The following is a 17,593-nucleotide window of genomic DNA, read 5'->3' as shown; positions in this document are numbered from 1 at the left end:
TCCCATATGTACTATCTTATCACGTATGCCAGTCACAAATGCCAGATTGAAAAGGCCCAGCGTTGAAATCAAATGTATCATATGGTGAGGTGCAGGTCCCCAACAGACAGAATCTAATGAAAACTAGTCCCATTTCCTCGTGGGATTCCAGGTCACAAATTGGATCCAACTGATGATTCATTAATTGATTTTGTTCGAACAGTAATTAAAACACAAGTGGTTGATATCAGTCACCTGCCTTGTGTTACCACCTTTGTCAGTTGACTGCCCCCTGCTGGCAATGGCTGTCTGTGTCCAGAGGAGATTATATATTTTTAGATAAATGAAAGGACTCAATGTTTACGAGCTGAATACATTATCTTATCTCTGGCTTAACAAACCAGTTGAATACATAATACTGAAACCAGGGATTTTTGTGTTAAGCTCAACTCAACTTCTGGAGATATGTACATGATTTTAATAGGACAGTGACAAAATTGTACGTACACTTCTTCACAGTCAGACAAGGAAATATTAGAAACTATTAAAGTCTTCAGACATTCAAGTTATTTGATAGAATGAGACATTGAATAAATAGTCACAGCAAATTACATTTCTTGACAATAATGACACACATTATTTAATTCCCATGTTCTAAAGCAAATCAAAATACTGGTTCTGCAATAAATCCTATTTTAGAGAAGTATAAATATGATATGATATGAAAAATAAGATGTGATCTATACATGTGTAGTATGTTCTGGTTTTATTGACAGCGTCAGAGTGGCATGGCCCAACTTGTACTGCACTGGCCTGTATTATACTCAGAGGTGTGTATAATATTTGATGTCTCTTATGTACATAAATGTGAATGGACAGAGTACCTCATGATCTGGTAACTCAGTGTTTTACTGTGTGTTCTGTGGTCAGTCAGGCTCACAGTCCAGGACTGTGGCAGGGAAACGCTCCCCTCCTTCACCCAGCAGGGAGTACATGTCTCTGAGCACACTGGCGCTGGGACATCCCGGCCCTGGTGCTATAGATACCAGCTGAGGGGACAGAGTGTCCGACAGAGCCTGAAACAGAGAAGAAAAGTCTGTCAGTGCATTATTTCTTAGGCTTCATTGACTCCACGATGAGCACAATCGAGTATCCGATGTACTTATAGTTTATAAATGTGGTTTGAGAACACAACTCTGACCTGCTCAAGGCTCATCTCCTGCTGCAGCAGTGCCACCCGCATCCTCAGCGTCTCCACCTCTCGCAGCTCCGCCTCCGTGGTGTAGGTTATAGTCAGGGGGAGACAACCTCCCTCCGGCCTCCATCGATCCCGTGTTTCCAACTCTGACGAAAAAATACAGTTATTTTTAGAGTGTGCGCGTGAGCAACCGTACCCTAAAACGTTTTCCTGCTTTGCAGCCTCAGCTTTAAATAGCCAGGCCCTCGCCTAGCCGCGTCAGGATAGACAGCTCTAAAAGCCCACAGTCGCGGGGAGGGGGAATCTGTCGAGGCCAAGGAAAGTACTGATCTGGCGCTGAGGTTTCACTGCAGCTCTGTTTTCATTTTCCATAGGCCGGGATGTGGGGAGGCTGCATTAGCTCATTAGCACGCTACACCCATCACAATAAATAACTGGTGAACGTAAACAAAACTCCTTTCCTGAAGGTGAGACACTCATTTGAGTGGTGCGAATGGAAAAATTTCTGGACATTCAGCGTCATGACAACGGTATCAGTGGAGGTAGTGGAAACTATACCATCTGTAGAGAGAGTGAGTAATCATTCAAAAGACTGCTGGGTAATATGAGTCACACGCAGGGTCGAGATTTCTCCAGAAGTTTCCTCTTTGTTATTTCAGTGTGTTATTTGGAACAAATCATTCTAATAATGTTCTTGATTTGGCTCATGAACGTCCTCGCCTTGCAAAAGTTACGTTGACATGTCATCTGTTGGAACTTGATTTTCCTAGAACCTGCATTGAAGTACATAAAGCAATAATAATCAATATAATAAATGATATTGCAGCAGAAGCCGGGGTTGTTTAGTTAAACTGTACTGTGTTTGTGGTCACTGTTATTGCAACAATTACAGGAATATGTCAAATGGTCACTCCAGGGCACTGAGCACCAGCAGCAGAGGGAAACGCTCAACCCTCATATATCAGTTTAAATACCTCTCATAAATTCACTTCCTTCCAACTCCCCGTGCAGTTTCTCCTCCTAAATGATCATCTTCTCACCCACAGACGTGTGTCATAAATCTAATCAATTTCTCATCATTCCCTCGACTCCTGATTTTATCTCCATGCTTGTGTGACTCGGTTCAGGCCATGTACCGTTTACTACGGTGGCTTCTGGGGTTGGTTTGGCCAGAATCTTATTCGTCCGGCAGTGGTGTGTGAGGTCGAGCCCTCGATGAGTCAGCTTGTCGGCCCCGGTCGGATCTGTGCTGCCACACGGCGAATCCTCGGGGAACTGGAGGGATCGAAGGAACATTGGCATGGATGAGACACTGGATATTCTAAATTATAGAATATGTATATATAAATAACTCCAGAAATAAATAATTAAATACATAAATGAAAAAATAAATACACTTGCTATGAATAAGGCAATGTCTGTATTATACATTGGTTTATTTAGAACTGTATTTATTTATTTGTGACTATTTCTTATTAATTTTTTTGATTATTACATTTATTTATTTATTACTGTACTTCTACAATTATTTGTTTTTGTGTCCATCTGTAAATTAGTTTGGCAGGGTTAGCTCAGTCTAAAGTCGGATGAGAAGGCAGGTAGTTATTTATTTATCTATTCATTATTCACCTATGTCCTTTGTGTCCATCATTTTCTGGCTGATAAAAGAATGTGCTATATTCAAAATTGTTCAGAAACCTACTGATTTCTGATAGTTGTGTATTGGTGATCAGCAGGTGTGGAACTGAGTGCTCAACATGACGCGGCATGGACAACATGTCTCTGTCCCTTTGTGATGGGCTCTACTAGAAAAAGGAAGGATACCGTTTCTCTCATTCTCTCCATGAAGTGACTCCTCCCAGGCACAGGACTCCTCTGTAGGGCGACAACTTTGTCCCACAACCTCAAGATAAACCGGAAAAGAAAACTTAGGGCCAAACTAAAACTGTGGAGCAAAGAGTGGTATTCTCATAAAATCCACAGATCGAATTTAGCCAACCTGTTTTGCTTGTTCCTTAAAGATTTCCATTTTGTGATTTGCTCAGACGTTTTTCTGCCAAATGCAAACAGAGGGATTACAGCAGAGCACCTGTTCCGTCCGTGACCGACAAAGCACCGTTATTAAAGTCCCGCTGTGTGAAAACATACCCGTCGCGTCCAAGCAAACTATGAGCCGCAGCCTCGGGTGTGTGTGGAAAAGGCAGTGTGTTATTTGAAGGAGGCGCGGAGATAGCTGCAGCTTTGCCCGGGTCACCAGCGCTCAGCACGCTGCTTTTAATAGTCCTGTTTTTAGACTGCGAGGTTGAGATGCGACTGCCCAAGGCTGAAGCGGCCTGCTGCAATTTCCTCGCTGCCTGGTGATGCAGAACCTCGGCTGACGAGACAGGATGCTTCTGGATTGTGCTTTTATTGTTTGGCTTGATTGTTGACTTTCCAGGATTGATTCTGGCTGAGGGCCTGGAGCCTTGTGTGGAGGAGTCTGATGATCCAGGTTTTTTGAGCTCTTTTCTGTCGAGACTGGCCAATTTAGAGGTCGATCTGACGGTTGTTCGACCTCCTTTAAACGACGCAGATGACCCCGATACATCTTTTAGAGGCCGAGCTTGCTTGTTTACGCCTGGGTCCTTTACAGAGGCTCCTGAGCTGGTGCGGATTCGAAGAGCTTTCTCCAGAGCTTGCTCAAGCAGTTCTATATCTTCCTTCTCCACCGGTGAGGTATCTGTGTCTGAGGACGGCACCAAAGGAAACACCTGGTTATAGTTTTCTTATTTAACCTTTGTTTAACCAGTAATTCTCTTGAGATGCATAATTTCGGATGCAATCAAAAGCATCTGCATGGAGTAGTAAACATTCAGTCATCTAGGGGCACACAGTGAATGTAGAGAATTCAAGAAGGACGTGGGAGGCACTCAAGAGAGAAGTGTGACCGTGTGCTGTCATCTTTTCTACGAGGCCACAATAACCAAAAATACTATTTTATTTTGTATCACATGTGTTGCATTTTTCTTGGTGACGACTTTGAGTTGACTTGTTTTCCCTTTTTGTTCTGTTGCTGTTTTCATTGTTGTTGTTTACCTGTAGCTGCAGCATCGGAATGTTCCGACTCCTCAAGGCTCGACGTGTGATGCGGTGCTCTGTGGAAAAAGAATTCATGTGACTACAGACTCAAAATAACCGAGAGGCCCGCATTAAGCAAACGTAGGCATCGGTAGTATAAGCAGCAACATAATATGCACAACATATGTGTTAATAGGCAAGTTCTGACATCCTTATTAAAAGTAAATAAAAAATAATTATTTTCGCACCCCACCCAGGGGACATGGGGTGGTTTGTCTTTCTCAAGCTCGGGGTCGTGGGAGTCTGAGGGTCCGGCGCAGCATCGGAGCCTGGGACTGCACTTTTCTTGACAGTGGCTTCAGATGTATTATCATGGATCTGCTTGATCCACTCTCCCAGTTTAACCCCAGGGGTCACATGCTGTTACAGGCTGTTACATGCTGTTACAGGCTGTTACAGGCTGTAAGGAGTAAGAAGTAATTTGAGTCCCTGTAAGCTACAATCACAGGGATCACATTACATTTCACCTGTTCTAGCTGTTCTTTCAGCCCCTGGTATGTCTGATATACATATACATAAGGAAGGATTGATGCTCATGAGATTCACTAAAAAGGGAATTGATGAACACATTAGTTTTAGTGAAAAATGTTGTCACAGTGTCATCCACCAAAAGGCGCTGCTGGGATTTGAACCCAGGATCTCCTGTTTACTAGACAGGCGCTTTAACCAACTAAGCCACAGCACCAGTTATCCCGGTGGCATGACAGATCTTAATATATATCTAACCTCATTAGGGCCCATGTCACTGCATTGCCTTATAGCGGATTTAATTATTCTTTGTAAGAAGACCATATAAGGGAAGAAAACATGATATTACCTTTTGTCCTCGTTAATGAGAAGTGGTAGCTCATTTCAAACCGTGTGGTGGATGACTCAAGTGTAAAGTAGTAGTACAGTGTAGTATAGTGTAGTATAGTACTCACAAACCGAGTAATAACTCCCTGTAGAGTTGAATGCTGTCGTGGATCCTGGTTTGTTCCGCTTTGCAGGACTCGATCGCCTGTTCAACCACACACAGCACCGACATGACGACGGACTCGATCGACCGACTGTTAAAAGTTTCGATTTAAACTCCGATTCAACGATTGTACAACTTAAAGAAAAACCACGGGGTCGAGCGGAAGTGGGTGAAACACGTGGTCCGTCGGTGCATTTCCATAGAAACGACGAGGGGAAAAAAAGTAACGGATACGGAAGTCACGTTTCTTCCTCGGGGTTTAGAATAGAGCAAAACAACATGAATGTTTTACATTGTTATTATAACTGTGACGCTCCTCTAACTTTTGAATTAATGTCGCAATGGTTTTTAAAAAACATGCACGCGCACAAACAATAAACTTTTTATATCTATTTAGAAATGATGGAGTTCTCGCGAGAGCTGCCACAGCTGCCTCGTGTTTTTCTCCTTTTTTTTTTTTTTTTACAGCTGCCACAACCACGTGACCACAAGACCATACTATGATAAAGAAGTAGATTTGTACAACGAAATGAATTGATACTACTGCTACAACTACTAATAATAATAGTTATAATAACAATACCAACAATAATAATATCAATACTACTACTGCTACTACTAATAATAATAATAGTTATAATAACAATAACAACAATAATAATATCAATACTACTAATACCACCACTAATAATAATAATAACAATAATAATATTGATACTACTAATAGTAATAATAACAACAATGATAAAGAAGTAGATTTGTACAACAAAATTAATCATCAGAATCATCAGAATCCTTTAATAAGACAAGAGCAAAAGAAAGGGCAAAACAACATAGTAAGAAACAAAACAACAATGAGCAAAAAGAAAAAGTAAACAGTCAAATAAGCATATAAATAATAAGTAGTAGAGCAACTGAACAATACAATTAAATAATTAAATTAAATAATTAAATAAATAATAATAAATAAATAAATTAAATTGCACAAATTGCACGAATTGTGTTGTGTGTTCAATGGGGTCACAGCTGGTTGTCTGACAGCAGCAGGAAGTTGATACTACTGCTACCACTACTACTAATAATAGTTATAATAACAATACCAACAATAATAATATCAATACTACTAATACCACCACTAATAATAATAAAAAATAACACTAATAATATTGATACTACTAATAGTAATAATAACAATAACAACAATGATAAAGAAGTAGATTTGTACAACAATACTATTGATACTACTACTGCTACTACTACTAATAATAATAGTATAATTGCTGTTTAATATATAGATATATATATATTTTTATTGTACTTTCCACTCCAGCAGCACAAGAACACGTCCCTACTGGACACTGACACAATCACATCATTGCATCCCATTCCTGTATCTGTATATATATTCTCCCTATGTGATTTATGTATGTATGTCAGTGTGGTGTTTAAGTGTTAACTGTATAAGCTACTGGATGTTCTTAATTTCCCTCGGGATTATTAAAGTATCCATCTATCTATCTACCTACCTATCTAATAGTAATAACATCAATAACAACAATAATATTGATACTACTTATACCACTACCATTACTACTACTAATATAAATAACAATACTAATATTGATAGTATCACTACCACAACAACAACTGATCATACTAATAATAATACTGATACTACTACTACCACTACTACTACTACTTATAATAACAATAATAATAATAATAATAATAACAACTATGATAACAATAATAATATTAAGATTATCATGTTTCAAATTGCACAATAACCACTATGAGAACACTTACTCTTTTTGCCCTCTGTTTGGGAATCTCTCCATGTACTGCTCTCATGAATGTGACCTAGTCTATCTATAAACCACAAGTGTTGAGTGATGACCCGTAAGAGCTTTGTGGATCATTTCACATCGTCCATTAAATTGAGTAAACATGTTGCCAAGTCAAGTAGCCTGTTTACAGTTTGGTGCAACTGCTTGTGAGTGAAGCTTAAAAAAAGGAAAGAATATGATTAGTTTTGGGCTAATTCATTGTTGTTTAACTGCTTTGTGTAGCATAGTGTAACTATAGATCAAAATCAAGTCTTGAATCTTGAAAACCTTTAAGTCTCAACTGTACAATATTCACCTTGCTATATTCATCTGCCTGTGCAATATCAACAGTTCATGTGCAATCCATTCACTCTACATATCCTCACACTGCATATATGTCTTCCTGTCTTTACACTATATATACTAGTTTAATTACCTTCATATGTTTCTCTATTTCAATATGTATTTTTTATATTCTTTTCAATTTTCAAGTATTGCATGTGACTTATTGCTTGCTGATGTCTTTTGGACTTTTACCCATTGTTGGACTAATAAAGGACTTATTATCTTATCTTATTAAGAAGAAGAGGTGCAGTTTGGTGCAACTGCTTGTGAGTGAAGCTTAAAAAAAGGAAAGACTATGACTAGTTTTGGGCTAAGTCAATGTTGTTTAACTGCTTTGTGTAGCATAGTGTAACTATAGATCAAAAACAACAGATTTGCTATATCCCAAAAAAGACCTCCCGCTATTCCGTAGTTTTGAGGCAATATTTGAAAGTTGTCAAAGATTGTTTTTCGAGCCTCTTATCCATAAATGGACTAACTAGCATCTGAGAGGCTTTCGCTTCAATTTGATCAACCCAGAGCGAGAGTATTGAATCCCCTGGTCCTCCCTCCTCTCATTGAATTGCATCAGTGGCACACAAGGCTCCTACTAAAGCAATATAATGTGACGGCGACAGCTTGGCAGCCCCACTGGAGGGAAGTGAATCATCCTGTTAGCTCATCTCCCTGCCCCCCCACACACACACACCAGCCTCCTGTGGCTCAGTGGCACAGTGGGTGGGGGCAACCAAGCATCTGACAATGCAGGCTGTGGATTGTCTGACACACACACACACACACGCACACACACACACACACACACGCACACAAGCACACATGCACGCACACACACACACACACACACACACACATACACACATACACATACACACACACACACTCTTTATGTATCTCATATGGATTTACTCAAACAACATACTCAGATATGCCTACAAACACTGCATTCAGTCAAACACGAATGGACCAATCAGCTAAGCAACACAAACAACCACCTTGTAGATAAATCAGGAACAGCCTGCATGAATCATTTGTACACATGACACCTGCTAAACTCATTATGAAACCATGATCTGTGGTGTACATGCACAACATGTTTGTAAAGAAGGAAGCATGTGTTGTTTGTCCAGAGAGGGCCAGAGCAGCATGCCATGATTCAACGCCGGAAAGAAAGATGCAGTCTTATAATTCTGTACATTTGTAAACATTGCATTGACATACACAATGGTCTTTAAATTAGCAAAAAAATGAATATATTTCAATTAAATGGCCTATTTGACAATGTTGTGCTCGGGTAGCCCTCTGAAAAGGAGGAAAGGAAAGAAAGAATGGTCACTTTATATCAATACTTTGTTAAATACTTATTCCAAAACCATACAACTATGATAACAGAGACAATTACATGATTACACTAATTTTGTGATGTGGTTTTCCAAAATAACAACTTTGTAATAATTCCAGTTGGGCCTCAGAGAGCAACAGCGGCTGGGTGGTGCTAAAAGGTAATTTGTTTGGCAGGAAAGATTTAGACACATCATGTGGGAGAAATTAGGTTTATGTAATTGGAGCAGCAGTGTTTTTGGTAATTTCAGGATCTCATCTTAGATTAGATTGACAGTTGACTTTGCTATAGGCTACTAAATGATCTCATAGGTCTGTTGACCTCTAATTTCTGCCACATGATATGTTTCTAAATCTTTCCCGCCAAACAAATGACCTTTTAGCCATCTGTCGTTTTATTTAACCTGTTTTTTTAAATGTCACATTTTCATTTTTTGATTTTCTGTTGACATTAATCCATAGCTGTTGTTAATAAATATTTTCCTCTGTTTTATTTGAACCAGGTCAAAGGTCAATGAACGCCTGTCATTGCTTTGTCTTTACTGAAGTTCGACTTTTAAGGAGCGTGACTGTATAAACTGAGGAAAGGAATATTAATTTGACATTGTCAACATTGTTGATGCATACTTTAGGTTAAATAATGACCGGTCCACTAACATTTGAAATTCATAAATTGAGGAAAGAAGACATACTTAAATGTGTCTTCTTTATTTCAGTGTTGTTTTATTTCTATGCATTTTGTAAAATGAGCGCCAAAGAAGTTTATAATGTTTTATTTATAAAGTTGACACAGCTTTGAAACTTCCTCAGAATCTGTGCCTAGAGTTTGGAAAGCAAATGTTTTTAAAAATAAACAATGTACATTATCCATCAGAGGATATTTACAGATTGAGCTGTTCCATAGTTTGTTAAGACCCCTACGATGATCAAAGACCCCTATCACCCCAGTCAAACCCTGATCTGCCTGCTGCCATCTGTCTGATGGCACCGCAGCATCTGGGCCCGAACCACCAGGCTCAGAGACAGATTTTTCCCCCAGGCCATGAGACTTCTAAACCCCTCCATCTGTCACTCGGTCATTCAGTCTACTCAGTAGTAACATACTTTATTTCAGTTTAAAAATCTATATAAAGATGTATATTTTATTATATATGTTATTTTATAATTTATAATTATAAATGTGTGTGTTTTGCTGGTGTTATATTTTCGAGGATGGCTAGAAGGGAGCCTGTGATCCAAGTATTTCATTGCCAGCGACTGCTGAATGTAATTGTTGTGCACATGACAAATAAAGTCTTGAATCTTGAAAACCTTTAAGTCTCAACTGTACAATATTCACCGTGCTATATTCATCTGCCTGTGCAATATCAACAGTTCATGTGCAATCCATTCACTCTACATATCCTCACACTGCATATATGTCTTCCTGTCTCTATATATACTAGTTTAATTACCTTCATATGTTTCTATATTTCAATATGTATTTTTTATATTCTTTTCACTTAAGTATTGCATGTGTAGAAAAATACAGCAGTTTTGGCAGGTCATAGGGCAGGAAATTAATAAGATTCTGTCTATTAACAGTAATAATAACCCTTTATACCTGCTACTTGGTATATCTGACATGTCCATCACTGACAAATTTAAAAGAAGACTTTATCAGACACTTGCTTTTTGTGCTAGAAAGTGTATTCTTTTGAATTGGATCACAGATATAGCTCCATCTAAGGCTCAGTGGCAAAGGGTTGTTTTTGAATGTGTTGTGTTGGACCATTTGACATGTAACCTTCATAGCAATGATGATGCCTTTCGTAAAACATGGGAACCCTTTCTGTCATATGTTGGTCTGAATGTTTCCACCATTCTCACAAGAGGGTTTGTATCATAGCTCAGAATGCTCTGCCTCAAAAGAGGCACTCTGTTTTACCATTTAATCGATTTACTTTTTTTCTGTATACTTTTATTATACTTATCTGTTTTTATTTTTTTTCTGACTTGTATAGGACGTGACCCCTGAATCTTCTGCCTGTATGGATTTGAATATGTGTGTGGGCCAAATGTTTGTCTTGTTTTTGTTTTGTTTTGTGTTGTATTACCTGTTGGAAAACTAATAAACATATATGAGAAAAAAAAAAAGTATTGCATGTGATTTATTGCTTGCTGATGTCTTTTGGACTTTTCCCCATTGTTGGACTAATAAAGGACTTATTATCTTATCTCATTAAGAAGAAGAGGTCAAAACAGATAATGACGCAGATTGAGAAACACATAGACTCCATGTTGTTGTGAACACTGCGTGCCTCCGTGTTGCTCCTTGTTGTGCAAGAGGTGCAAACTTTTGTGCTGCTCTATATGTTTTTTTTGTTTTTGTTTGCTTCCTCAGCACTTTCTGCAGGGGGATGGAGCCGGCGCCTGACCGCGGCCGGGCCGACAGGGGGCGCAGTCGGACGGATCCGCCTCCTCCAGCCTGTGAGTCGTGGACGGACCAGTGAAGGACCGAGTCGGTGTGAAGGTGAGTGGAGCTCAACATCAACACAAACAGGTGAAACCTCCCGATGTGGCGACGCAGGGATCGAACCTGGACCCGGGGTCAGACGGAGTTCCCGCTGGGACAAAAGTGTGACGCCGCTCGCCGGAACCTCAGTCGAGTTAGTTAGCTTGTTGCAGCGCTAGCCAGCCGCTAGCTAACTTAGCTAGTGAAGTTAGCTTGTTGTCAGAAGTGAGCGGCGACGTGACAGTTGATGTTTGTGATCAGAACACAAGGAGCTGGGGAAATTCAGTAAATACACAAGCTTAAGATTTCGGACCAGCTCCGTCCACCAGGCGGCGTGTGAGGGCCCGAGCTGCTCTGCTGTGATGTGCTCGTTTGTAAACAAAGGGTCAGCTTTAAATCCCTCGTTAACTTGTGTGTCTCTTTCAGAGTAAACAAGGTGGAAGGTTTCAAGCAACTCAACCAGCTGACAGAAGGAAACTTTCTCTGGACACCATCATCATCATCAGCAGCGACAGTGAATAGGAGTGGGGTGACATCAGCCCCCCCCCCTTTGTTCTTTAGGTCACTGCTTCCTCCTGGGTAAGGATCAACAGAGACTCGGGAATATAAGAAACCTTTCTATCTGAAAAATGAGGAAAATAAGACTGCTCAACTCACTTCACATGTCACATTTAATTCTGTGAACAACATTGTCTTCTACACATTAACTGAAGTGCAAAAATTAAGAAAGGGTAGTGCAAAAACTTTGTCCTTGAACATTCAGGACACAGGACCTTTGTAATTATTTTCTGAATTGGAGACCTCTCACAGAGGTCACCTGAGAATAAATATAAAATAAGAGTAACCTAGAGCTTCAATCAAATTGAGAAAAATAAAAAAATTGTGTACTACTAGAGTCCAGTCCGGTTGGCTGCAAGGTCATGACCCAAAATGTTAAATTAATTTAGGAATATTGGCATTTTTGTTCAGAAAAAGGAGTTGGTCAACATGCTCATATGTTAAAGTGCTCCTCTGGGCCGTTACTATATCTCCTGCAGTGGAGAACATCCTTTCAGCATACACACTAGATATCTTTTAAACTCTGAAACTCTCCTCGTCATGTTTTGCCAGCCAGGGGCTGTTACATATATAATTGTAAATAAAGTATTAAAAATATTAAATATTGCAATACTTTGTGCTACAGTATCGATATAATCGCGTGCGCAAAATATCGCGATACTGAACAGAATCAATTTTTTCCCCCACCACTACTTTTGGAGTTTCAGGGGTAAAGAGCGTTGCAGCCAAATCCATTACAGTTGCAAGAGCTGGTGACCGACACTTCAAACGTAGAAATACTCTAACCGTAACAGAAAATGACTTCAAACTGAGGTGTCATCCAAGTGTGTGTGAACCCCGACATTCATATTCTACTTGAAAATACATTTACACCAATTTTTGGGTGAACTATGCCTTTTAAATTATAATCTCTTTGAAAAGGAAACTTTAAAAGAATTGTGGCAGTCTATTTTTCTACAAAACCTTAGGGATACATTATGTTATTTTTTCCATGAGTGTAGTTCTTACTGGGATTCACATCATATATGTTTGGCTCCTGTGTTGTTGTTGCTGTGATGTACAAAACCTGTTCTCTAGAACCACAGCGACTACTCTCTGCTGTCGCCTTGTTTATTCTGGTAACGAGTTATTTAATCACGGCCACTTTTAGACAGCGGTAAACAAATGAAACTAGAATACATTAAACAATCTTACACAGGGTACAATGGTATTTACCTTAATCCGAACTGTACCAATGTAGTCAAGTACATATATATTTCGGATTATATCGCATATGTACAGTAAATATGATGAATCTTAAATATATCTGATGCCATTATTTTTTCTAATGTGATACTGCTACATTGATGTCTTTCACTCAGAACACACAGCTAATGTCAGCAGAGAGTATGGAGACAAAGAGTGTGTCCAATGGAGCGGCGCCTGTGTATGAAGACAAAGAGGTCAGCCTCAGGTAAATGCCGTGTTACCGTCTATCATAGGACAATGTGGAATAACATTACAGAAAAATCAGGTTGTTTCTGTCAAACACATGTTATAGCTCCTGTTATTGTTTTAATTTCCCTCTCCCCAGTCCTGAAGACCTGTCTGAGGTGCTGGCAGCGGGGACCAAAGAGGTCCATGAAAAGGCGGAGAACACCCAGTTTGTGAAGGATTTCCTGAAGGGACGAATCCGCAAAGAGCTCTTCAAGGTCAGTTTTGGACAAAAGTGGAAGTGTAAAGATAAATTATAAAAAGTAAAAGGGAACTCAAAGAACAATTTAAAGAGAAAGGCAAAATATCTAACTGTTCTCTCCTGACTCTCCAGCTCGGCGCTGTGGCTCTTTACTTCACCTACAAGGCCATGGAGGAGGAGATCGAGAGGAACAAGGATCACCCCCACTTCGCTCCGCTTTATTTTCCTGCAGAGTTGAGTCGCCATGAAGCTCTGGCCCGTGACCTGGAGTATTTTTATGGTCCAGAGTGGCAGAGCCAGGTCAGCTGCTCCCCGGCCACCCAGCACTACGTGGACCGTATCCACCAAGTGGGACAGGAGGACCCAGTGCTGCTGGTGTCCCACGCCTACACCCGTTACATGGGGGACCTGTCTGGGGGCCAGGTGCTGAAGAAAGTCGCGCAGAGGGCCTTGAAGCTTCCCACCACCGGAGAGGGCCTGGAGTTCTACCAGTTTGATGCCATCCACAGTGCCAAAGCTTTCAAGCAGCTGTACCGCAGCCGAATGAATGAGCTGGAACTAGACATGGAAACCAAGAAGAGGCTCGTGGAGGAGGCCGTGAAAGCCTTCAACTTCAACATGGAGGTGAGAGGAAAGTAGGTCAAGAAAATAGAAAAGCTTTGTTTGGAACTAATGGTGGGTGATTTGTTCCCAGGTGGTGATGGTGACGTGGTTAAATTAGGTAATTGAATCAGGAATCAGGCGGCAGGAGCCCAAACATTAGTAGGTGCTGCTGCTGCTGCCGGCTGCTGCTCCTACTATAACTCTATTCCAGCCACATGATTGGTTCGGCGTGACTCTATTCTCATTGTGAGCAACTGTTTGTGTTGTGTGTCAAAACATGGATGGAAGTTCTATTGACATTGTATCAACTGTGTCTTATATTTCTATAGAGGAAAAGTTATTTTGCGTTTATTATCGTTTTATCGCCCAGCCCTTTTCCGAGGGTGGCTGTATTGATTATTAACTGCATTGGTCTTTGTCTATTTACTAGGGGGTGGAATGGGCAAAAATGTGACAATTCAATAGTATTGCGATTCTGCGATATATTGCGATACTGCAAGTATTGCGATTCGATTCTGTGATATATTGCGATTCATGTCCCCCATATTATTCAAAGGCATTACAAAAAATTAGGAAAATAAGACTACTCAACTCACTTCAAATGTCACATTTACTTCTGTGAACAACATTGTCTTCTACACATTAACTGAAGTGCAGAAACTTTTTCCTTGGACATTCAGGACACAGGACCTTTGTAAGTATTTTCTGAATAGAGACCTCTCACAAGAACGCTGAGCTTCCAGCACATAACTTACAATTATTTAAATACAATACAGTAACATAAAGCAGACATAACAGAGTAACATAAACCTGAGAATAATCATATAAATAAGAGTAACCTAGAGCTTCAATCAAATTGAGAAAAATCAAAAAATGGTGTACTACTAGAGTCCAGTCCAGTTGGCTGCAAGGTCATGACCCAAAATGTTAAATTAATTTGGGAATATTGGCATTTTTGTTCAGAAAAAGGAGTTGGTCAACATGCTCAGATGTTAAAGTGCTCCTCTGGGCCGTTCTCTGCAGTGGAGAACATCCTTTCCGCATACACACTAGGTATCTTTTAAACTCTGAAACTCTCCTCGTTATGCTTTGCCAGCCAGGGGCTGTTTTTTTTTTTTTTTTTTTTTAAATATTGCAATACTTTGTGCTACAGTATCGATATAATCGCGGGCGCAAAATATTGCGATACTGAACAGAATAGATTTTTTCCCCCACCACTACTATTTACGATGTTTTTTATATCAGTTTGGTAAATGATGATGATACTTTGAGTACGCAACTACATTGATAACAATACATATGCATGTGTGTTTGTGCTGGCAGGTGTTCAATGAGTTGGAAGAGATGGGGAAAGACATCCAGGAGGATGTTTTAGATGCTGGCTTGCCTGTGCATGGAGCCACGGGTGGTGACATCAGCAAATGTCCCTACTATGCTGCCAAAATGAGTAGGTTTTGATACTTCTCTTTGTGTGCATCATGCTGCTGTGAGGTTGTTGTTGTTAAGGTTTGTTTTTCTCTGTTTGTGTTTCCAGCGGCGTCGAGTGGAACGGCATATGCTGGTCAACTCGCCATGGCCATACTCCGACACCCAACGGGACAGGTTCTGTTTGCGACTTGGATTGCTGCTCTGGCTGGATTCGCTGCATGGTATCTAATGTGATCCCGCTCCAGCCTGTCATTTTACTGCTGCTGAGAGAGAGAGAGGGGGAGAGGGAGAGGGAGGAGAAACATTGAGGGAAGGCGAATAAGGAGATTGAGACCATTTCATAGTTTAATACAAACATTCATTAGGGGTCCAAGATAATTAAATATTGCACATTGCTAAAGAGGGAAGCTGATCGGAAATATACTTGGTTTTATTGGACTATTAGCACATCCACTCCATCCATCTCCCATGCTATGCCTTGATGTGTTGTTTCTCCGCTTCCTTTGGACCATCCCTCCATTTTATGTCCCTTCAGAGTATCTGGTCGTACCTCAAAACCTTCTGGAGCTGTTTGCTGATATTGGCACAGAAGCACATTGTGTGAATACTTCGATTTTATTATTTTTTTCAATTTCACTTGAAATTACTTTTTGATGCGACCCACTTATAAACTGTAACTGGCTCTACAGCTGACAATCATGCACCTATTAATGCTAAAACATACTATGCAGAAGCTTTGCATGGAAAAGCACAAATTTGTTTTTGAAATTAGTTAAATTTGAAATCAAGTTTGGTCAAAATGCAACAGTGCTTTTTTTAAATGTATTGTGTAAACGTCCCCGTACACATTGATGACGGTTCAAAGTATAATCTGAAAATACAATACACTGTTACACAAGTTCTTTTTTTTAAATCCATTCTCACATTTCGTAATTCATACTCGGCCTCCAGAAAGTTAGTACATTTGCACAGACAGGTGATAGGAATCAGAAGCTGTTTTTCAAGACCTAGCACACCTACACTTTGACAAGTGCATGTTTTATTTAAACTATTTCAGATAATTGAATGTCAACTGATGCATGTTGAAATGATTTAATTCTTTGCTTTGGGTTTTTAAGCTGTATTAGGATTAAGGTTTAAACCTTAGGTGTAAGGACATTTTTTTTTCTTCTAATATTAATGGTTTATCTACATTCTTCTAATTATAGACCTGTAGTTTATCTACTTGACGGTTAGTTATGTGAGAGGTAGGTCTTTTAACAGCTCATTTGTTTTGAATACCCAAGTATCTACCATCTCTACAACTGTGTACCAATCATCCCTATTTGGTTGTGTATGACTTTGAAGGAAGTTTTCTCCTGTTAGTACAAGACTTTTGTGTCGCTTGTACTTTATGCAGTGTACTTAATTTTAATTTTCACCCTGACACCGTCATGACATTGACTGTATGCTTGTTGCACACAGAGTACCAAAGGAGATGTGTTGATAGTAACATTTAAACCAGGATGCTGTGCTCTCAACGCATACTGCGTGTGACTATGCAGTATTCTTTCATTAGCAAAGCTCATTCAGGACAACAGCTGGAGTGCAGCTGTTTGGTCACAGCCATGGAAACCTAAGTAATGATACTGATGTGTTATGCGTTCTCGTTTCTCAGGTTCCTGCTGCAGAAAGATCGCAATATAGTATGTTGGGTATGGACTGCCTGATATACCCCTGTAGTGTCCATGTTTAATTCATTTTCATGCCAGTGTTTTGTGTCAAAATGCTAAAAGTGTTTTTTTGGAAATACAGAAGGGACACATACTTGAATTTCAGGGACGCAGGTTGATTAAAACTTAGTGTTACGTGGGGAGAACTAATTTGTGTTGGTTTTGAATTCTCTTGCATTTTCATTAAGCCCAGTTCTTGTATCCTTTTGTGTGTCTAACTGAACAGAGCTTTATTAGTAACTGAAGAGATAGAGTAACCTTCATCGTATGAGAGGGAAAATCCAGAAGTATGTTGTGCTGCTAACGGTGAAATGAAACTCCTTTTTTTCCTGTTCATGCTGAAATAAAGTGGATTCACTTGG

At 39.8% G+C, this 17,593-nt stretch overlaps 2 protein-coding genes and 1 non-coding gene across 3 annotated transcripts; 1 reads left to right on the top strand and 2 right to left on the bottom strand.

The window, feature by feature from the left end:
• Positions 1-434: 434 nt before the first annotated feature.
• On the bottom strand, positions 435-5,425 carry LOC133023268 (uncharacterized). The gene is given in 8 exon segments (XM_061090257.1): positions 435-1,055; positions 1,181-1,323; positions 2,314-2,452; positions 3,002-3,080; positions 3,177-3,242; positions 3,245-3,902; positions 4,253-4,311; positions 5,218-5,425. Coding segments are annotated over 8 exon segments (1,398 nt in total). The 5' UTR covers positions 5,322-5,425; the 3' UTR covers positions 435-905.
• On the bottom strand, positions 4,906-4,979 carry trnat-agu (transfer RNA threonine (anticodon AGU)). The gene has a single exon. It is a non-coding gene; the product is annotated as a tRNA-Thr (tRNA).
• Positions 5,426-11,687: 6,262 nt separating the features above from the next.
• Positions 11,688-17,593, top strand: hmox2b (heme oxygenase 2b). Its single transcript, XM_061089630.1, has 6 exons — positions 11,688-11,834; positions 13,175-13,266; positions 13,387-13,504; positions 13,621-14,112; positions 15,415-15,538; positions 15,626-17,593. The coding sequence occupies exons 2-6, from the start codon at positions 13,187-13,189 to the stop codon at positions 15,751-15,753; spliced, it is 942 nt and encodes a 313-aa protein (XP_060945613.1). The 5' UTR covers positions 11,688-11,834; positions 13,175-13,186; the 3' UTR covers positions 15,754-17,593.

The sequence above is a fragment of the Limanda limanda genome, chromosome 17 (assembly GCF_963576545.1).
Source record: "Limanda limanda chromosome 17, fLimLim1.1, whole genome shotgun sequence".
NCBI classification, from domain to species: Eukaryota; Metazoa; Chordata; class Actinopteri; order Pleuronectiformes; family Pleuronectidae; genus Limanda; species Limanda limanda.
Note: the sequence above shows the minus strand (reverse complement) of the source record. Positions and strands in the feature narration are given on the sequence as shown.

What these genes read in the sequence shown, in the direction of transcription:
- hmox2b (XM_061089630.1), top strand. Translation starts at nt 13,187, where the DNA reads ATGTCAGCAGAGAGTATGGAGACAAAGAGTGTGTCCAATGGAGCGGCG. An exon ending in CCTTCAACTTCAACATGGAG is followed by an intron (nt 14,113 to 15,414) that starts GTGAGAGGAAAG and finishes TTGTGCTGGCAG; the next exon opens with GTGTTCAATGAGTTGGAAGA. An exon ending in CTACTATGCTGCCAAAATGA is followed by an intron (nt 15,539 to 15,625) that starts GTAGGTTTTGAT and finishes TTGTGTTTCCAG; the next exon opens with CGGCGTCGAGTGGAACGGCA.